At 38.9% G+C, this 23,640-nt stretch overlaps 1 protein-coding gene across 1 annotated transcript in view; it reads right to left on the bottom strand.

Moving 5' to 3' along the window:
* arhgap23b (Rho GTPase activating protein 23b) overlaps window positions 1–23,640 on the bottom strand; it is a 266,684-nt gene that overhangs the window by 1,658 nt on the left and 241,386 nt on the right. The window contains 1 exon segment of the mRNA XM_067429696.1: window positions 2,023–2,054. Coding sequence (XP_067285797.1) covers window positions 2,023–2,054 — 32 coding nt within the window.

Below are 23,640 nucleotides of genomic sequence, written 5' to 3'. Positions count from 1 at the left end.
CATGAAAAACACCACAGACAAATTAAGTGATTCTCAACACAACGCCAACCGTGAAGCAATCGTTGGGGGATCATTTATATATACGCCCTCAACATTTGCATATCTCCAAACATGTTCATTGTCAGGCGGAACTGCAGGTAAACAAGCGACGCTGGAGAATAGAAAAAAACGTTGCTCTCATGGACTCATATGTCATGTTCCAGGCTGTGCAGGGGACGTGAGGACTTTTCTACCCTTCCTACAGATTAAAAATGTCAACAGTCATGGTTGATGTTTATAATTGGATACCACCACAATTTAATTCAAGATCGTTCGTTTGTTCGGCCCATTTCAAGCAAGTTTCACTCTTTGACTCTATTGACTGTTTAAATAATTTCTGATTAAATTGAAAGTATCTTAGAGAGACTGCATTGTCTAGATAATGCAAGATGCTAGTACAGTAACAATAGGAAACACCAAGTACCATACAAAACTAAATAGTGTGTATAATGACAAAAGTTGATATTATTTTGTATTACAAAATACAACCATAGATACGTTGCTTACAGATCGTTCACTCGATCCTTCTAGCAAATGTCACCTTTTCCACCATATAAGTTAAAACGATAGTCATTGGACAAGGTTATTAATTTTGTAAAAATAAATATATTTATATTTTTGAGAACTTAAGTATGATGTTTTTGCACGCTTGTATTTTAGAGTACACCACAGTCACTGCAGAGCCTACAATGTGACTAATGTTATATAAACATGCAATATCGTTGACGAAAAAAGACGAGTCTAAAATCACTGGTTTTGGTTTTGTCTACTGGAAGGATGAGCGTTCGTGCTTACGGTTGCCAGATTTCAGTCATTTAAATTCCCCAATCAGAGCTTTTCTATGAAAAGAACACGTATACTATCCGGTGTTTTACCTAAACATGTACAATCTGGCAACCATATTCACGTAAGCTCTCTGTCGTGCGCATATGATCTAAAAACACCAATAAACAAGTAAGCTGCATTTTAGCAATCTCTATTTGAGACGTTCTGCTTAAAGTGTCATCCAGTCGGTCTGTGTTCTGTCAGGACTCATGAGCCGTTTGTTGAACAACTGAACAACTGATCTGCTGTGTGCTGTGAGCTGCTGAAATAAGCCAATCAGAGCAGAGCTCAACATTAATATTCATGACTCTTCCAAATAAGGCAAAAACAGAGCATTACATAGAGACAATTTATAGGGTTGTAAATGGATCTGTAAAATTGTATCTGGACAATGTTTTGCCCTTAAATAAGCCACATACCCTCTATGTAGATATCAGAACAATTTAACATATTTTTTTCAACTCATTCTAGGGCACCTTTAGAATAATTGTGTAAGTATAAAATTATAAAAATGCAAATTGGGGCAAAATAATCTCTTGCCTCAGTGGTTTGGTCCATCACGTACCTCACCAACACACACAAGAAAAAGAAAAATGGACATAAGATGCCAAAAATGCCACAAATAACCTTACAAGTAGAATTTTGACTATATTATTTTTGTCCCCTTCAAACATTGCTTTTGAGAATTTTGTTTTTGTTTTTTTTGTTTACTTTCCCCCACAACTGTTAGATGAAATGTACGCCCATGGCTGAAGCTTACGTCTTCTAATGAAAACTCAGAGTTTAAACTCAGCAAAGAAATCAGAAGTTTATCTATAGGGAGACATGGAAATCTGGAATTCATATTCTTTTAAAATGAACCTGGAAATAAATAAGCAGTAAGACATTCTGAAATTCACATACCGGTAAATTTTTCTGTTAAACTTTTACTCATTGTTATACTGAATTTATAATATTATACTTTTTACTATAAATAAGAATTAACTTAGACAGCAGTCACTATGTTGAATATTCCACACATAAACCACCAAAATAAAAATAATACTTTAAAAAGGGGTCTTTGCATTTCACAACATGCAATGAAAAATAGCTATGCCACAGTTTAATACAAAACAATATATAATTCACAATATGTAATTTTAGACCACGATTTCTTACCTTAGATTTAGCTGAGTCGCTGTTGGTGGAATCTGTATAGGGGAGGAAAAGTAACAATGCAGTCAGAGAGTTCATTGATAGACACTGAGCTTTATCAAAAAATCTAAAGCAAGATAAATAGAGACATCTGGGAGCGTATTTTATGTTGCAAATTGAACACAGTATTTCTGCACTGCTAGTGTCACTAAATTGATTATTATTATTATTATTATTATTATTATTATTATTATTATTATTATTGTTGTTTAAATGGGACAACCAAGTAAGGTAAACCATACTTGGAATTTGTCCTCTGCAGTCAACCCATCCAAGCTAGTGCACACACAATTAGGCAGAGTGAGTAGTGAATACACACACCCAGAGCAATGGGCAACCATTTTTTTCTGCGGCACCCAGGGAGCAATTTGGGGTTAGGTGCTTTGCTCAAGGGCACCTCATTAATTTCCTGCCAGCACTGGGAATTAAACCCACAACCTTTTGGGTTCCAGTCTGACCATAAGGTCACAACCCTGGTACTGGAGGCAAATCAACATATTTTTATGTTTTTTGTGTATTTTATTAGGAAGAAATGAAAAGATATGTGGGGTGTCTCAATCTCAATCAGTTCCCTAGCTCCTGAGCTTGTGACTCAGGCCCCCTCAAAACGTTTAGCTGTATACGTATACATTTTGTAACATATCAGTGTTTCATCCACACGGATCCGGCGTTTTGGAAGCATGAATCCGATATTTTTTGAAACCGGGTCCCAAAGTGGATAAATCTGAAAACGACAATCTTCCATTTACTATGGGCACTGGGCATGCGCACATCAATATCGCGTCATTTAATTACCATAATTTGCATTATTGTAAGGGTATGTTTAGGGTCGGGGTAGGTGTAGTCGTTTTGCAAGACAGCTTTGTGAACCACTGCATTGGTAGACTGATGACTCTATTTACGGCGATGTGGCAACGTCCTCGTTGTACACCATTATTATGGGTATTTATGAACAACAGTAGAGCTGATATCTGTAAGATAAAATAAATGTTAGTTACTGTAGATTCTGTTTATTACATGTCTAACAATGTTTGTTTATGCCTAAATATAATAAAATAATGTTTTTCATTTTGAAATATCATGTTTCATGTTTCATATATCATGTTTCGTTATGTTTAGCGAGTTTGCTCACGTCATTGAAGCTTCTGCAGTGCATTATGGACTTTTAGGGGGTGAGCATCTTAGTGCACTGAAAGGATTGTGCGATTAAGACAGCCCTTAAAATGGCAGACTCCCTGATCAATGCCTTGACTAATGAACTGAACCCGTGGTGTTGGTGTGCCTCCAGGAACAGGGTTGGGGGAAAAATTGCCTTAATTGATTAGGATAGATAGTCCCACCTTAAACTTAGACTTTTGGTTGAGCAGACATTGCCTTTTTACTACAACCAACATGTAACCCTACAGAACATTTAACAGCCCACATATTTACAACCTACTTGTATTAGTCTGTTTTGCATCTTGTAGTGTATCATGTGGAAGACAAAAACAAAGCAAGCAGAACTACGGCAACACGTCTTTACTTTCTTAATTCCGTGAACAGACTTAAAACTACAGTTGCCGCATTGGCTCAAAAATCATTTACCAAATACTTAACACAAACTCTTTCATTACAATAATGACACACAAGGTGGCAGCCTAAAACTGTCTAACACAAATCTATTACATTCCTCCCTTTTTAGTTTTAAACAAGAACCATTTAAAGTTTAGAAATAATTAGCAACAACTAAACTTGCATTTAAATCTCACAACCCAAAAAAATCTGACTGAGTCTGATTTGACTTAGTGGCAAAGGAGCTTTTCCCTCCGCCTCCAACACATCCTTCATGAGCACGTTTCAAAATCTGCACTGACCTCTCTGCAGCTCCATTTGATGCAGGATGTTATGCAGGCACAGCAGTGTGTTTGATACCGTTTCTCTCCAGAAACTGAGTAAACTCCCTTGACACCAACTGTGGACCATTATCTGATACCAACTCTTCTCTGTCCATACGCAGAGAACAAGCTTCGCAGCACTTCAATTGTGTTGTGAGAGGTGGTAGAGGACATGGGAAAAACTTCTAACCACTTTGAATGGCTATCAGTGACCACCAGAAAATACTGCTTGTCCTTTTCAGCAAAATCAATGTGAATCCTCTGCCAGACTCTTTCCGGCCATCTCCAGTGGTGCAACAGAGCGACTGCTGGCATTTTCTGAACAGATTGGCAGATTGAGCAAACTTTCACCAGCTCTTCTCCATGACAGCCAGGCCACCACATAGCCGCGAGCGAGAGCTTTCATGCGGCAAATGCCTGGGTGCAAATGATGAAGGTCCTCCAGTAAGCGCTGTCGATAACCTGCGTTTGCATGATCAGCTGATCTTCTATACTCAATATCATAGTTGTATGCCATGAGGATGAGAGCCCAGCATTGCATCCTTAATGCTGCTAAAGTTGGAACTGCTGATTTGGGTCCCAGGATCGATAACAGTGGTTTGTGATCTGTTATGAGTGTGAATTTTCTCCCATAGAGATATTTATGGAATTTGTTAACCCCAAAGATGATTGCAAGTGCCTCCTTTTCAATCTGGGCATATTTTCTTTCCGCCTCTGGTAATGTCCTTGATGCAAAAGCCACAGGCCGTTCCTTTCCATTTTCCATGACATGAGAAATCACCGCCCCTACTCAATAGGGTGATGCATCACATGCAATCCGGAGTGGCAACCACAACCGGCTGTCGTAATGCACCAACACTTTGTTTTTCTGTAATAGCTTCTTTGCATCAGAAGTCCAAACCCACTTAGCCTCTTTTCTCAACAGGTTGTGTAAAGGGTGGAGGATAGTGGAGGGGTTTGGCAGGAAACGGCTGTAATTGAGCCGAAGTCCTTCTTAGGTTTTCTGAACTGTGACATTTTTCGGCTCCGGCGCTTTTTTTATGGCTGCAACCTTTTCATCATTGGGTTGCAGGCCATCCTGGTCAATGCGATGTCCCAGATATTCCACACTCTTCTGGAAAAACTGACATTTAGACAGTTTCACTCAGACTCCATGTTTTTCCAGGCGTGAGAGCACTATTTATAATATTTCTCCTCATATGAAGCAGTGATGAGAATATCGTCCAAAAAACATGTCACATGTTCCAACCCTTGTAAAATCTGGTCCATAACAGACTGAAAAATTGCAGCCGCACTGGAAACACCATAGCTGAGGCGATGAAATTTGTAAAGGCCCTTATGAGTGTTGACTGTTATACTTCTCTGACTCTTCGTCTAATATCAGCTGCTGGTAGGCATGAGAGAGGTCAAGCTTACTGAAAGATGTTCCTCCTGCTAAAGTAGCAAACAGATCTTCCGTGTAAGGTAGTGGGTATGTCTGCTCTTCCATACATTAATTAATACACTCTAAAAAATGCTGGTCTAAAAACAACCCAAATTGGGTTGAAAATGCACCAACCCAACAATTGGGTTGTTTTAACCCAATGGTTGAGTTGTTTTAACCCAGTGGTTGGGTTAAATGTTGCTTAAGACAACCCAATTGCTGGGTAAGAACAACTCAACCATTGGGTTAAAACAACCCAATTGTTGGGTTGGTGCATTTTCAACCCAACTTGGGTTGTTTTTAACCCAGCATTTTTTAGAGTGTACTGACCTTGGCCCACTCACTTTTCTCAGTCTTTGAGATCACATTCATTTTCTTCAACCTGTCCAGGTCCTGTTCTACTGCTTCCTTTGAGGCATAAGGAACTGGGTGAGCTTTGCAGAGGATAGGTATGGTGCCTGGTTCTATGTATATTTTGGCTTTAAAACCCTCTATGCAGCCTTGGTTCTCCGAGAACACTGCCTGGTGGGGCTGTAACACCTCATTCACTCCTGGGGTCCACTCTGCCTGTGTAAGCACCCTGTGTACAGTGAAAATCTATTTCCAGTTCAGGTGTAGTTCGTTTAGCCAGTTCCTACCAATCAGAGCAGGTCTACTTCCTTTTACAATGACCAGAGGTAGGGTGACTTTCTGTGTTTCATACTGCACTGGTATCACAATGTATCCTCGAACAGCAATACTTTGGCCCGAATATGATTTTAGCTTTAACTTGGGGGCTGGTTTTAAAGGGTGTTTGAGCACCTGCCTCTTTGCCCCTTGATGCCAAAAGTGCCCTTTTTGTCAAGGCAAAAAAAAAAAAAAAACTATTATATATATATATATATATATATATATATATATATATATATATATATATATATATATATATATATATATATGTATAATCAAAGGCCCTTTTGTGAAGGCCTGCCCAATCTAACTATTAGTAAAATTAAATAAATTAAACAATAAAATTAATCACATGATGATGACCTTTCACCCGATGACCTCATCTCTCACGCCGCTCGCGCGCACCAGTGGAGAGAAGCGGATTCTTCAATACAGCGGTAACGTTAAGTGTATTTCTCAGCGAAGTGTTTGTTTAGTTAGTTATTACTTGTTATCATTTTACAAGAACGACGTGGAGAGAGCACGGAGCTGTTCTTTATATTACTGTTTTCTGTATGTGTATTGTTTCTACATTCATTTGGAGAGTAACTGAAATGATTACAATATCAAAATATTAAAAATGCCCATTTTTTAAAATCGTGATTCATCTTGATTAATTACAGAAACAATGTGATTAATTAGTTAATTTGTTTCAATCAATTCCCAGCACTAATTTTAATATGAAAAAAAGATGTTTTTCTGTAACAGTAGTGTTTACAACAACAAAATCACTATAGCCTCTAAACTCAATAATATATATCTGGAAATAATACTTTAAAATGTATTATAAAAAATATCAATGTCAATATAAAAGGAACCTGACCTAACATCAAAGTGCAGAGTACATGAGATATGGCCCTAGTAGATTTCAGGAAAAGGTATGAAAATACCCAGATTATGAATATGAAGGAGTTTTTATGCATGTTTATGACAACTGTCATTAAGTGTCATTCGCTCAATTATGTCATTTTTAATGCAAAGATGACATTATGTGAGATGTCTTTGTTATGACTTTACATTTTAAAGTTTGTCACTATCACTAACAAGACATCTCACATAATGTCATCTTTGCATTAAAAAAATGACATAATTGAGCGAACGACACTTAATAACAGTTGTTATAAACATACATAAAAACTCCTTCATATTCATGAGGTGTCATGTCATGATTATGAATGTGTCATGTCAGTCTGATGCACACCCCTTAAAGTAGTGTTAGCGCTTGTTTTAATGTCTATAGTCTCAGATATACTCCAGCAGTATCAGCAGCAACAACAACAGCAAAGGCAGCAAACCCACTAAAGGATTTATTTAGGAATTTAAGGAATTTAGGTAAATTTTCGGTGGAAACGGAGCTTAAGTGAGGAGAACATTTGAAAATGACACACTTCGTGTGATACTAAGAGATAACACACTTCTGAGAAAAATATATGCTGTTTCTAACGATCGAATAACAAGTACACGATTACAGAATTAAATATCAGAATATAAAAAAACATTTTGTATTCATCTAAGCTGCACGAGATGGTAAAATAACCTGTCTGAAAAAATACAGTGCAAAAAAAATAATAATAATATTCCTTCGCCTACCGCAAACTTTGATCCATTGGCTCAGCTAGCAGAATGATGCAGAGAGTATCCAAAAAGAAAGAGAGAAAGAGGTGAAAAAAAGAAGTGGATATGAATGGAAAGAGGCCCAGAGAGATCAGGAGTAGTTTAAAAAAAAATTAAAACATTTTTTTAAGGAAAGTGTAAATACATATTACAGTGAAAACGATCTCCCAGGTAGAACAAAAATGAGAAAGAGGATTTCATGAAGGTTGTTAGAAACTAGTGTTTCACATCTCAACTTGTTGCTTTACAGGTAAACATACACCTATGCGAACAAGCTCATCATTAATCAAATTTTGTAGGAATATTTTTCTGTTTAAAGGAACACTCATGTTCCAAGTCCCTTAGAGTTTAATAGTTGAGTTTTACCGTTTTTGAATCCATTCAGCTGATCTCTGTATCTGGCAGTAGCACTTTTAGCATAGCTTAGTATACATCATTGAATCATATTAGTCCATTAGCATCGCTCTCAAAAATGACCAAAGACTTCATGTTTTCAAAGATAATATTTTTCCTATTTAAAACTTGACTATTCTGTAGCTACATTGTGTACTAAGACCAACTGAAAATTAAAAGTTTAGATTTTTTAACTGATATAGGAACTATTTTCTGATTCCTGCGTACTAATCATGGAACTTTGCAGTCGTACCATGGGTTCAGCGGTGCGATGATATTACGCAGCACCTGAAAGTAGTCCTCAGATAGGTAACTTCCAATGCAACCAGCACTAAGTTTATGTCATTGCAGATAATCTAGAGTTGCAGCCAGCAAATTATGTAGTGGATTTACTGTGCAATTAGCCATGGTTCTGTGTGTCGTAAAGAGCTGTGATAGTGAGTCAAAGGTGTATTCTACCATCATGTTTCACAGAATACCAACGAAAATCAAGTAACGAAAAATATCAGTGGTTGACTGCTCTGAACCATAGATATAAAAACGGCGGTAGATTCAAACAAGAAACTGCGTGTTTGCTCAAAGCATTTCGGACCAGATGACTATTTGGAAAACATGGACAGTGTTACCCCTGTATGGCATCTAAAGGATATGGCCAGAAAGGGCAAAGTTTATCATCCCCCATGGCAGTAAGTATAACATTATTATATTTATTTTTGTTAGCTTGAACGACAGAACACTTGAAAAGCACTTCGGAGCGTGTCTCCTGCATTGAAAATGATTTAGTTTTATAAATTTATTATTTAGAATCTGCTCTCCTCGTCCTTTCTCCACCAGTCTGTTCAGCCACACTTTCTCTTTCTCATTTCAAAAGCTTGTCTTTAGTGTAACTGTTTTTCCGGTTCAAATAGATACAGTTCAGGATCTGCACCAAAGTAAATATCTTCTGAATCATCTCTCACAAACGTCTCCGTGGTTACAATGGAGCTCTCTGTGCAAGCACATTGTCACACTGGTTATATTTGCCTATTTTAATAATTTTTTTTCTACGGAAGTTTGCCTATTTTATACATGACATCATGACTTTGCGTAAACATTCATGCCACTTTCTAAAGCCAAGTGGTGTGTTATCTGTATGCATTTTAAATTATCTATGTGTATGTCTACGCCAAAACTAACTGTCATCTCCATGTGTATGTCTATGCCATGTGATTCGGCATGTAAGTCTATGGCACATACGCTTCAATACACTGACCCATCCACATACACAAGTGGGATTCACTCGAAAAATGTGATGACTGATCAGTTATAAATACACATGTCAAAATCAGGCTCATAAAAAAGTCAGGAAAACACGATTCCTGGCTGCATGTCATTATCCATGGATCACTGAATCTGTGGTAGTTGTAAGGACCACTATATCGAGCCCAACCTTTAGTTTAAACTGATAATTATTTGCTATACTCGCGTTTTCCTCTAATAGCTGCGGTCAAGCAGCAGCTCTTCTGCCACTCAGCCCTGGCTCAGGGGGTGTGTTCCGGCGGGAAAGTGACGTCGATGCATTCCCTCTATAAGACATTAGCTGGTACAGGTGTGTTAATTTGGGGTTGGAGCTGAACTCTGCAGGACAGTGGCTCTCCAGGAGCAGGATTGGACACCCCTGGTCTACGCCATGTGATTCCATGTTAATTTCTACGCCGAAACGAACCATTATGTGTGTGTGTGTGTGTGTGTGTGTCCACAAGGTAAATGGATTTATAAACATACTAAATTGTTTTTTTTTTTGAAAATGGAAAAATGCAGAATGTTTCTTATGATGGACAGGTTTAGGGGCAGGGGCAGTGTGTGTGTCTGTGTGTGTGATGGGTAGGTTCAGGGCTAAAGGCAGTGTAGGGGGATAGAATGAAATGGCGCTGATAAACACGCTAAAAAGTGATTATGCGTCTTGATAGCACGCCAAATTGGCATACGAATTTTTTCTAAATAAAGATTCATAATATTTTAAACATTCAATGAGTTGAGAGATGTACTTCCACTTAAGATTTACTTTAGCTATTTAATTTTATTTATTTTTAATTACAATTTATTCACTTAAATTGTAGTTGCTCAATACCACAGGAATAGTTAAAAAAAAGAGAAGGGGGAGGAAGGATGGTGAACTTGCATGTCTCTTTTTAATTGATGATGGCAGTGCCTCAGACTCCATTTTTGGATTTGGAAAGCGCTCATCTAAAAGTCCCTTACCAGTGTGTCTTGGTATGCACGTGCGTGCGCTGTCATGACAACAAAGTTGACAACCTAGTCAGCAATTCAACTGAGGAGTAATGGTCGTTTGATATGAAGTGAAAACAGTCTCAAAACCTTCCACAAATGTACGTGAGAGAGCCATTTTGTGTTTACCAATCCACAAATGCATGCGATCCACATGCGCGTGCACCAATCCACAAATGCACGCGAGAGATCCATATGCACGCGCACCAATCCGCACACACAAAGCAATCCACAAATGCACGCGAGAGATCCACACGCACAAAGCAATCCACAAATGCACGTGAGAGATCCACACACACAAAGCAATCCGCAAATGCACGTGAGAGATCCACACACACCAAGCAATCCGCAAATGCACACGAGAGATCCACACACACAAAGCAATCCGCAAATGCACACGTGAGATCCACACACACAAAGCAAAGCAATCTGCAAATGCACGCGAGAGATCCACACACAAAAAGCAAAGCAATCCACAAATGCACGCGAGATCCACACACACAAAGCAATTCACAAATGCACGCGAGAGATCCACACACATAAAGCAATCCACAAATGCACACGAGAGATCCACACACACAAAGCAATCCACAATCCACACGAGAGATCCACACACACAGCAATTATGCATTTTTTCACAATCCACAAATGCTTTATCTGTACCTGTAAATTAATGCACAGTAAATCACAAGTCTTTTGCATTGGCGTTCTTCTTAAAATGCCCCTGAATATGCGCTTTTGTACCTGTGGAATGTTTTGAGACTGTCGTTCCGTGGCCTTGATTCACAAATGCACAGAAGTATCTGTCCCAAAGATGCGATACGGTGTTCTTCCTCCAGAGGGCGCTTACCGGCCTTCGAACTGAATCTTCCAAAGGGCTAGATTCATTTTGTTTTCTGAATTGGCGAGACAACTGAAGTCTAAATATTTACACACGGTTTTGTTGTTGTTTTTTCTTTTAATTGTTAACACTCCAGAAATTTACTTCAGCATGTTATATAGCTTTATTATCCACAATTTAGGATACAGAATAAAAAAAAAAAAATAATAATAATAATAATAATAATAATAATAATAATAATATATATATATATAAATATATATATATATATATATATATATATATATATATATATATATATATATATATATATATATATATATATATATATATATATATATATATATACAAGAGCCCTGCACGGGCCTCAAATCTTGGCCCTAGCCCGGCCCGTGTCCGACAGCTTATCAAAATTCTCAGCCGGAGTTCGACTGGAGCCCGTGTTTTTTTTTTATTTTTTTTTTTTTTACATTGTTGCAGCCATTAAAATAGTTCTGTTTTGTTTTTAATGTCAAAGTAGTTATATTTCGTTTCGTTTCTTTATTAAGTTAATTTAGAAAAATGTTTTGAGCATTTTTTTGTTTATTAAATTAAAGTTTTATTTTTTTTAAGTGACAACCAAGCGGCCAGCGGCCTACAGTGAGTTAACCGCATATTTAATCGATTTAGTCTCTCAAATCAACTATTGACTTGTCTTGCCTATAATAAAATCCATAGATTTAAAACCAAGCCTGCAGTCTCCCTCTCATTTACTGAAGCTTTCGCGCCTCGATCGCCCCCCGGTGACCGGTCCCAGTATAGCCGCGCCTCTGTGATTTCTAATGGACGCGAGGCAAACTAAATAATAAAATTACACTTCAAAAATTTTCCCCCAAAGGTAGTTTATGTCACTGAAGGCAGTTATCATCACGATGATTTCATTTCAGGTGTTCGTTTTTAAAATAAGTTTAGTTTGAGTTAGTTATTTGATGCTATAAAAACGGGGGTGTGACGTCATGATTGACAGCTGAGACTGACGTCTTCTCTGAGTGAAGTTGTCACTGAGGCACTAACGGACTTTTTTCGAAATTTTTGGGAGCAGATTAGAGCTTTAGCTTTAATTTCTACATTTCCATAACTGTTTATTTCACACCAACATAATTAATTGTTCTGCATCTGCGAGAGTGTGGGCGGGCTTTTGATATCGCGACTGTACTTCCTGCTCTACTTCCTGCGCTCTACTGCGCAACTCCGGTCCCGAAATCGCTACTGCGCAGACTCGGTCCCAAGATGTCCGCGCCGTGCAAGGCTGCCTGAAAGCTTTAAATATGGCAAGCGGAAACGGATGATGTCGAGTCGTCCATATTTTTTACGGTCTATGTTTAAAACACTTCAAGCATCACAATGTTAGTTAATTTCGCCTACTATGGCTGATTCTGCTCGCGGCTTGCAAACGGAGCTAAACAAATAAAATACAAAAAGAACATGCAGGTTGTCTTATAGCCTACCTTACACCTACGCAAAATGAATATAAATCTGATCTTCAATTCCCGTGGTATATGCTCATTTAATGGAGTTTACAGCAACGAAGCATAAGATTAGATGCATTTTATTCAGCAGCTCATTTAAAATTCAAAGACCACATAAGAGAGAGCGCGACCTAAGCGCACTGGTAAAATCATTTAGTCTCATTCAATTTTATTGAAGATGAGGGTTGCAGCACCAGCATATCTATCTGACTACAACATATAGCCCATAACACGCTCTCGCACGTTTATTTTTTAACCGTTTGCCAGGAGTAAAATGTATACGTGTGGTTTAAAAAAACAGATTTGTCCGGTTTGTCTGAAATGCTAATCTCGGGACTACTCCTGGTCATTTCACAATCAGATAAATACCTGGTCAGAGAAAACGAATGAAGAGGAACCAGTTGTGAAAAGGCCATAACACCGGGGACACACTGCAAGTGTGTCGTGAGCGTCTCGGCTCCAGGCGAAATATAATAGGAAAAGATGTTTATATTCCATTTTGACACGAATACATATTAATAAAAAGGATATTTTCATGTTTGAAAGTCTGTAGGTTAACATAAATGCAGATATAGGCCTAATTCTAATAATAAAAAACAACATAATTATCGATCTTGAAATATTTAACCTGTCAATACAGAACGAAATATTCTGTAGCCTTTTGCCGTCAATACCATGGATATGGTATGGGCCGGCTACTGCCGACGTTGTCTTTGCTGTATCAATAGGCAATATATTTATATTTAACATGAAGTATAGGGCTTCCCTGTACATTAATAGCAGCAGACGCCCCGCGGATGACACGCAACAGAAACGCCACACTCACAAGAAACTCGTGCTGCTGCTGCTGGCGCGGATTCTGAACCTATGCTCTGAACACTCTGCGAGCCATATCTTGACAGTCGCGTTAGCTATTATGGTCTTGTGTTGTTTCCACCAGCGCAGAACATCTCATTGTTCCTTTTAATTAATAAAATAAATATAAAACGAAGGAGAAGCCTTAAAAAGGCCCAAAGCCCGGCCCGCGTTTTAGGTATGACGTGAAATTTGGCCCGAAGCCTGGCCCTAGGGGCGTAAAAAAGTCGGGGCCGGTCGGGCTCAGGCATAAATGCAGGGCTTTAATATTATATATCATGTAATCATGCACAAACTTGACTTGACATCTCTGAGGAAAGCTAGGGGAGATTTTGATACAGCAAGAGAGAAGACATTGATGACATGCCTTATTTGGCAAAAAAGGAGAATGTGTATCTCTACAGGAACTTATTGGCCTTTTTAGCACACAAACATTGAACTGAAGAATTAACTTGCATTTATCAAACTGCCAACTTCAGTGTAGGTTTGCCTTGTTATACTCACGTCCTGTTATAACCTATAAGCGTCCGCATGAGCGCGAGGGTGCGTGCTGCAAAAACGTGCTGCGTGTGCCCGTCAAATTGTTTAACTTTGCCTGCGACTCCGCAACCGAAGAAGCACAAGCTTGACGTCTCATCACGCCACACCCAGTCTGTGCGTCGAGTTATGAAGGTAAAATAATGCCTTAAAGAATTGCAAGCGTAGGGTAAGATTTGTGAAAGTGTACATAAGATTGCAAGCGTAAATTAAATTTGCATGCGCAAGATAAGTTTTGCAAAGGTATAAATTGCCTTCAAGTGTAAGAATTTTGTTTTTAGCAGCATTTTACTGTTATTCATAAGTGTAATTCATGTATTGTGAAACTGCAGCTTCATGTTAACGAAAAATAAATATTATCTGTACTGTATTCTTCTGACTTCCATTTTTCTGTGCTTACTCTTTTGACACGTTTCTTTCACCAAAATACGGCCAAAACGATTGCACGACTGTGAACGCCGATTTGCAGGTGAAAACAACAGTCAGGAACTGCGAAATAGATTGACCGTGTAAAACCAACCTTTGTGTAAAAAAATAAACTGTTGCAAATGTCTAAATGACTTGTTGTGTGCATAGGGCAAAAAAGGCTCCCGAAATAAACCGATTTGTACAGTTCCGTCTTTCTTTTAGCTGCAGTTACAGTTTTGGCACGATTCTGTCACTGACTGAGTTTTTCAAGCGCGAGGAGGAAGGCGGGTCCACCTTCTTCTGGAGCCAATCAAATGAGCTGCTCGCTTACTCTCGATTTACTCTTATCGATTCCACTTCCTGATTCGCTACTCTGCCCTACAAAGGCAAAAGACCTTAACTCACTGGAGTGTGGAACTGAGAAAAATTACTTTAAAGATTTTTTGTTGTCCAGCCAAATTAGTTATAGGTAGGACACTGGAAATCTGGCATTTAGATGTTTTAGTAATGACAATTATCTACATACACTTTTTTTTTACTCAAACTTGACTTTTGACCCCTATTTTGAAGTTACTGCACTCTGCCTTTGTATTGTTTGCAAAAAATGTGGAGTCATGCCAAGGCAAAAGGCAGTAACTTCCATATTATCAATATTTGGTTGCTGATCACCATTTGCAAAATCTATATAGTAACACCTGTATAAAATCTAATGATCATGGCATTTATTTTGGATGATTTACAATTAATTATAGCCATCTTATTATTATTAAGGACACAATACCTCTAGTAAAGAGAATCTTCATTGGTGTGCAGCAAAACTTACAGGTTGATAGGTGACACTGAATTATATGAACAAGATAAGATTATTTCTAATGAGTAAACATTTGCATATATAATGCAAAGATATAAAAAATAGAACAAATAAAAAATCTTGTAAAAATGCATGGGATTGGAATAAGATAAATAGCAAATAGTGCCGCTGGTTAATCAAGGGTTAAGTTTGGCTATCACGCTCTAATGACAGCGCTGACTGGATCGGATTGCCCATTCATAGGCTAAACAGAGTAATTATTTATTGCAATATGTTTTTAATGTTTTTATCTAGTAAAAAAAGATACAATAGGCTACATAGCTTAATTACTTTTACATCTTTGAATGAAAATCGCCTAGCCTAAAAGGACAACTTTTAGATTGATGTGAACGACAAGTAGGAATAATTCTCAGAATGCTTGTGGATTAAACATCTCCGATGAAGTTCCTTGCCATGGATTTTATCGGGTTTACAAGAAAAGGTAGGATATATGGATATAATTGCGAACTGTTACTAGCCTACTGATTGTATGCGTGATCGCACGCTGTCACTGCATTCGAGTAGCCTACACACACTCGTGCAGTGGGCAGCCCCAGACTGCCTGACAGCGCGCTGAGAGAATATTCTGCATTAGGGGTGGGCGATATCTCGATATTTAAAATATATCGAGATATTTTTTCAACTCGATATGGATTTGGACATATCGTATATATCGATATATTGTTTATATTTAATTCTGATTCCGCCACTTTGCTTGTTTGCCTTCTCTGTGCTGTGCTCGCTCCCGCTCGCGCGCCTCCCGCCTCATTGCTTTTGTTCCCCCTCCCCTCGCGTGTCATCTCATTGAACACGGCTGCTTCCACAACCAGGTGAGGATTAGTTATCATGTTGACAAGCGCGCGCGTTGTTCGGGACTCAGTTTAGAGACCATGTTTTCCTTCTAACACAACTGCTTGCTAAAATTCATAAAGAAATATTAAATGTTCATCATAGTTCAAAGCGCAAGTTTCACCCACAGTCAGGTGATTGACACTATTGGTGCGAGACGCGGTCGCAATCATGCCAGTTTATGATTTGTGTCTAACTGATCGCATGGTTTTCGGTTAAAATGTCAAAATGATCGCAAATCATTTGAAAACATTTATAAAGTATTGCAATATCATTACTATTATTATTTTGTCAGCTTTATCACGGGATTATGATGAATAGGTCTATTCATGTTTTAACCAAGAGGGAAAACGCGATATCCCGGGTGTCCTGAGACACAGTCCAGTGCTCTTCTGTAAGTTGTACTGTATCATATTATCATATAGCCTACCCTCTGACATTCATATTTCTTTCTGTAACTGGAAAAGAAGTGAAATTCAGCTCATGTGTAGCCTGCATGATGAGTTTGAATTTTGTCAAACTCATGACAAACATCACTGTTTGAACTTTGATACAAAATCCGTTTATTAATATCTCAGTCATGCCCCCATCTTTCTGCAAAATGCTTACTGTTTACTTTAAGTGTAAAAAAGGGAGTCTTTGATTCATCTTTTGAAAGCATGAAATAAATGAAAAGAAGGAAATATTATTTATTTTCTTTTACAGTTAAATTATTATTATTTATGTAATCAGGGAGTTTTTTTTAATGTTGCAAAAGCAATTTGTTCCTACATGAACTGACTACCTCTTTGCACTTCAATAATAAAAAAAAGAATTTGTGGTATTTGGCATATTTGTTTTTGCTGTTGCTTTTAGGGGGTTATTTTTCCTGTAAAGATATCGAGATATATATCGTATATCGAGATATAGCAAAATATATCGAGATATATTTTTTGCTCCATATCGCCCAGCCCTATTCTGCATTATGAAAACATGTATGACAGTACACAGGCTACACCGTAACTTAAACGCGGCAAACTTTAATAGACAGTAAAACAAAGGCGGAACACCATAACTGCATGTCGGTACCGTAACTTAATTTAGACGCATGGCTAAACAAAGGCAGAGTACCGTAACTCAGTTTGAGTGTTCTAAAACAAAGGCAAAGAGTGGTAACTGCTGTTACGGTGTTCTGCCTTGGTTTCTCCTGGGCTTTTGGAAGTTACTGTTCAGACAATCCATAATTTTCTCGAAAAAACAACATAATTGACTAAGATATTTATCCACATGATAAAGGAGGTCTTGAAAGTCCCAAAAATGTCAATAACTCATTTTCGACCAAAAACGAAGTTACGGCCTTTTGCCTTTGCACGGCAGTACTGTTCGGACGCTCTTGCTTACTGCTCCGCGCTTTGCTCTATCGCTTCTATATTTTATCTCATAACTTTAACTTCAGCAAATCAACACAGTGCTCAAACAACAAAGCTTGACTTCAACGATAAAACTAGAAACTGTTGACTGGATTACTACAAAAAAGTGGAATATTTCATCCGACCAGCCTCCACACTGCCATCAGCTTACATTCCGGAAAGGAAAACACAGCTGCTTACTATCAAAAGGATAAGACAATGCCTCTTCTAGCTAAGGAATCTTCTTGCTGCACAAAATGCCACAGACTTTTACAAAGGATTGCAGTTCTTGAAACAAAGTTATTTGCGGAACCACCAAACAGGATGAATCACACAGCAGAGCTTCATCACGAATGCCGTCTGCACACAGCCGGTGAGTCCCATAAATTTAGTGCTACTCAACAGATAGAGAAACAAGAAACTTATCAACACACTAATCAATGGCACAAACAGGGGGCAAGACTCAAACGCACTCGAGACATCAGATTGTCACAAGCTTCATATATTGCTGCCGTTGCATGCTCTACCCCAGACACAAGGATTGCAAACACTAGTTTCTGACCACCATCGATACATCTTGAAAACAGATTTGAAGTATTAATGAATGTTCAGAGCTCAGAGAGCAGCCGAGCCAAGGACTCTGATAGTGGGTAACTCTACAGTCAGAAACATTTGCAGCAGAGATACAACTACATGCTGCCTTCCACAAGCAACCATTTCTGATGTAAACAGGGAAATTGAGAACATTCTGATGAAACATAAGACTGCAAATCAACTAATCATTCATGTGGGGAAGAACGATATTCAGAGAGAGCTGCTCCAAGATTCAGCACCCAAAGATGACTTTCTTGAAAATGGACAGCAAAGCCAGTACAACATACTTCAGCTTCCGATAACACCAGAGCAACAACCCCTCTCACCGGACATGTCATTCCTCTCTCCAGCATCCCCGCATCTAGGCTTCTCAGAGAAAATGGAGGAACTGATTTTTGTTGGAACTAGACTATCACACTCAATTGCTGCGAGCCCCCAGATATCAACCAAAAAGCATCAAGCCCCACAACCACCAAAGCCTGTGGGCCCAGCTCCCCCTCCTCCTGTGAGATTTCTTCGGTCACAACGCCAGGGCCCACACCATCCTCCATCTGTTGTAGGTGAACCAAAAACATCTGATTCCAGCTCTCAGTGATGTGTTTTGGGTCCCCGCTATGATAACAGTAATTTTATCAAATATTTACAAAACAAGTGGGAACCCAGTGTGCCTGTCTCTTTCTCTATCTCTGTTCTGTTACGTGAAAGAAAGTCTAAGGCCTTGTCAGGCCGTTTAACAAACCAATATAATCTGCTGCCTGTCACTTGTCAAACTAAGACTAATGTGGGTGAAAAAAAGTGAATCTGTTCACTTAAGAACAAATAATTTCTAGTCAGCGACTTAACCACAAACATCCTAGATTTTTTGCTTCTAAATGAAACGTGGTTAGAAGAAAACTTTAGTGCAACAGTCCTAAATAAAGCAACCCCTCCTAACTTTACATTTATGAGTGTTTGCAGAGCAGTTAGGAGAGGTGGGGGTGTTGCTGCTCTTTTTAAAGATGTCTTTCAATGTAAGCAAGTGTCATTTGGTGAATATTTGTCTCTAGAATATCTGGGTATTGTGTTAAAAGGTGCTCCACGCATCCTGCTTATCATTGTTTACAGGCCTCCAAAGTACTCTCCAGCCTTTATTGAGGAATTTACAGAACGGTTATCAATAATTTCCTCAGAGTTTGACTGTTTTGCTATTGCTGGGGATTTTAAAGGGATCCCCTGGTGTTGAGACTTGTATGGCTTAATATAACATAAATTATGTCTCTTACTGAATTATGTAGTAGAAAACCCATGAAAGATCTACGTTATTTTAAAAAATCGATTTTATATTTGGACCATGGGCGGCGCCATTTTGTTTGCGTTCTAGGTTGATGACGTAGAATGGTTGAACTCCTCAATCAGCTGGCGTTACCCGTAGCTATTTTTACCACAACGCAACTCGAAAATTGTTTCAGAGTTAAACAAAAACAATTAATTGCTTTGTAATTGTACTTAAAACACACTCAAACATACATGTGCACACAAACTCACCTACACAAGTCACAAACAGATCGGCGGGCGGGCACACACATCTGACAGACTGCGTTGTCTCAATCGAGATGATGGGCTGCTCAGTCTCCACGACAGGGGCTGAATCCGAAATCGACCCCCTATACCCTGAAATAGGGCATTATTTGAAGGGACGGCCATTTGTAGTGTTGTCCGACATCATAGTGGACATGTTCGAGTGCAGTCATTCAGTCTCACGTTGCACCGCAGTGTACAGCCGATTTACAACAGCTGTCCGACTTCACGCACCCAAACATACATGTGCACACAAACTCTCTCGCTCACACAGACTCACACACACCCCAACAGATCGGCGCGAACACACACACACACACACACACACACACACCCCAACAGATCGGCGCGAACACACACGCACTGCGTGCGCGCATACATAACCCTCAATCACTATTCCCTGTGTTGATATCATAGATAGACTGTTGATATCATAGACCCGTTGATATGCAGTAGATTAACTGTAATGCCTAATGTATCCAGCAGAGGGAAATATCTAGGTAGGATGATGGGATAAGTTAACGTGAGGAAGAGAGGCAGGATGTTTTGGTGATGATGCATGGGATTGGTTTGTGCATTAAAGTTTGAGCACAAGCTCAGTGAATTAACCTCAATCTTTAAACTTTCACTTTTAAGACACAAATTACTTTCGCTACTTTTGTTCACTAATACAACTTGAAGGAGTTAATGAAGACGATCAAGTGCGTGAAGTCGGACAGCTGTTGTGTGTAAATCGGCTGTACACTCTTTATTGCGGTGAACGTGAGACTGAATGAGTGCACTTGAACATGTCCACTATGGTGTCGGACAACACTACAAATGGCCGTCCCTTCAAATAATGCCCTATTTCAGGGTATAGGGGGTCGATTTCGGATTCAGCCCCTGTCGTGGAGACTGAGCAGCCCATCATCTCGATTGAGACAGCGCAGTCTGTCAGGTGTGTGTGTCCGCCCGCCGATCTGTTTGTGACTTGTGTAGGTGAGTTTGTTTGCACATGTATGTTTGAGTGTGTTTTAAGTACAATTACAAAGCAATTCATTGGTTTTGTTTAACTCTGAAACAATTTTCGAGTTGCGTTGTGGTAAAAATAGCTACGGGTAACGCCAGCTGATTGAGGAGTTCAACCATTCTACGTCATCAACCTAGAACGCAAACAAAATGGCGCCGCCCATGGTCCAAATATAAAATCGATTTTTTAAATAACGTAGATCTTTCATGGGGTTTCTACTACATAATTCAGTAAGAGACATCATTTATGTTATATTAAGCCATACAAGTCTCAACACCAGGGGATCCCTTTAACATTCACATAGACAATATTGAATCCAGTACAACAAAAGAGCTCATGACTGTTCTTAACACTTTTGATTTGACACAGCATGTAAATGGACCCACACACAATCGTGGACACACTCTAGATTTACTTATCAGTAAGGGTCTAAACATTTCATCGATTGTTATTAAAGGATGTGGCACTGTCTGATCATTTCTGTATTTTCTTTGACATATCAATCTCTCCTGCCATTGAAGCTAAATCTGTCTCTGTCAAAAAGAGATGCTTAAATGAGAACACTAATGTGCTGTTTATGAAGGCTTTATCTCTAAAACCAAGCATATCTGCAGACTCTGTTGATTTTTTCCTTGACTCCTTTAACTCCAAAGTTAAGAGTGTAATTGATAATATTGCTCCTCTGAAAGTCAGGAAAAAGAGTGGCAAACAAAAGGCGCCTTGGAGAAACTCAACAGCAGTTCAAATAATGAAAAGACAATGCTGAAAATCTGAACGAAAGTGGCGGAAGACAAAACTTGTAGTCTATTATAACATCTATAAAGACAGCCTTCATGCTTTCATTGTTGAACTAGGCAAAGCTAGACAGACCTTCTTCTCAAATATTATAAACAAACACATAAACAACACGCGCACTCTTTTTGCTACTGTAGACAGACTAACAAACCCCCCGAGTCACATTCCCAGAGAAATGCTCTCAGACAGCAAATGCAGCGAGTTTGCTTCCTTCTTCTCAGTGAAAATCAAATATATCAGAAAGGCAATCAGCACATCCTTGAGTTGCTCTGGGGTCAGACAGATCAGACCAAAACCTCAGAAAATTACTATGTCTGATTTCGAAACAATTGACGGTAAAATTTTAGAAGACACAGTACAGCATTGTAAAACATCAACCTGTGCCCTAGACACACTCCCCACTTCTTTTTTCAAAAGTGTGTTTAACTGTTTGGAAGCAGATCTCTTAGAAGTGGTGAACTCCTCACTTCTCTATGGGACTTTTCCAACTGCCCTTAAAACTGCAATAGTTAAGCCTCTTCTGAAAAAGAGAAATCTGGATAACTCCATGCTGAGCAACTACAGACCAATCTCAAATCTCCCCTTCATAGGCAAAATCATTGAAAAAGTTGTTTTCAATCAACTAAACAAATTCTTAAACTCAAACGGATTCTTTGACAATTTTCAATCTGGTTTCCGACCGCATCACAGCACAGAGACAGCTCTCATAAAGATTATAAATGATATTCGCTTAAATACTGATACAGGCAAAACATCAATTCTGGTTCTACTCGACCTCAGTGCTGCATTCGACACTGTTGACCACAACATACTTCTTGACAGGCTGGAAAACTGGGTTGGGCTTTCTGGGATGGTCCTCAAATGGTTCAGATCATACTTAGAAGGGAGAGGTTATTATGTGAGTATAGGTGACCATAAGTCTGAGTGGATGTCCATGACATGCGGAGTCCCACAAGGGTCAATTCTAGCACCACTCCTGTTATGAACGCCTTGAGCGGTTGGAGACTCCAATGGACAGAGGAAACAGTTGGTCAGGGTTAAGTGGTTTTTATTGTGGCACAGGGTGACAGACACTCAGGTGGGAGAAAAAACAACAACAAAAGAAAACAAAACTTAGATGCAACAAAATATAAACTGCACCAAACAATATATAGTGGTGGAAACAACCTGACCTGTGTGTGCAAACTGCACTACATAAGCAGCGCATTCCCAGAGACTCTCTCACAGTCTCTTAAGAGTCTCCAGTTGTAGACTCAGACTGTCCATGGTCTGCCTAGACCTCTCCACACCTCCTATCTCTGAACTGCCCAACTAACTTTCTGGAGTCATTTTATAGGCCTGACTCCTCCTACTTTGGAACCTACCATTTTGGAAGGTGACATGTTGCACAGACATCACAGGAATACATAATCAAAAATAACAAAACAATAACAAGAATAATTAATACCAATAAAGATGCAAACAAGAAATCATATCTGCAAATATACATAAAAATACATATTGAAAGAAAGCAAATAACTTGAGAAGCCTTTCTCTCCTACACCTGAGAATTGACTCTCCAATGACGGCACAAGATGGAGGACAAACAACTATAAATGGATTGGCTGTCAAATTAAACAGGTTTGGCCAACGACTACTCAAATCTGGTAAGTATCATCTGTATCTCTCACACTGTATTCAATAAACGATGTAAAGCAAATACTTGTGGTGGTGATTTATTTCTATATGAGAAAACAGTTTTATTATGCTATCATCTGCACTTGATTGCTAGTTCACATTTCTCAGGTAACACTACACACAGGACATCGTACCAACAGTTTACAACACACAGTTACATCAAATATTCCACAGTTCCATGCATACATGAATGTATGTCAGCTAACAGACTGATAATACATGAGGCCGGTGTGTGCGCATTACGTGCATGTGTATGTGTGTGTGTAGTCCATGACTAGTCGCAGGCTTACCCTGTGACAACTCCTATTTAACCTGTATATGCTGCCACTGAGCCAAATAATGAAAAAGAACAATATTGCCTACCACTAGCCTAGAAATCTAGACGCACCCTAGCGGCAGCAAATTTAATTTGCCCGCAAGTGTCGTCTAGGAAC

The sequence above is a fragment of the Pseudorasbora parva genome, chromosome 21 (assembly GCF_024679245.1).
Source record: "Pseudorasbora parva isolate DD20220531a chromosome 21, ASM2467924v1, whole genome shotgun sequence".
In the NCBI taxonomy this organism is placed as follows: Eukaryota; Metazoa; Chordata; class Actinopteri; order Cypriniformes; family Gobionidae; genus Pseudorasbora; species Pseudorasbora parva.
The sequence above is the reverse complement of the archived record's forward strand: the minus strand, read 5'-3'. Positions and strand labels throughout refer to the sequence as shown.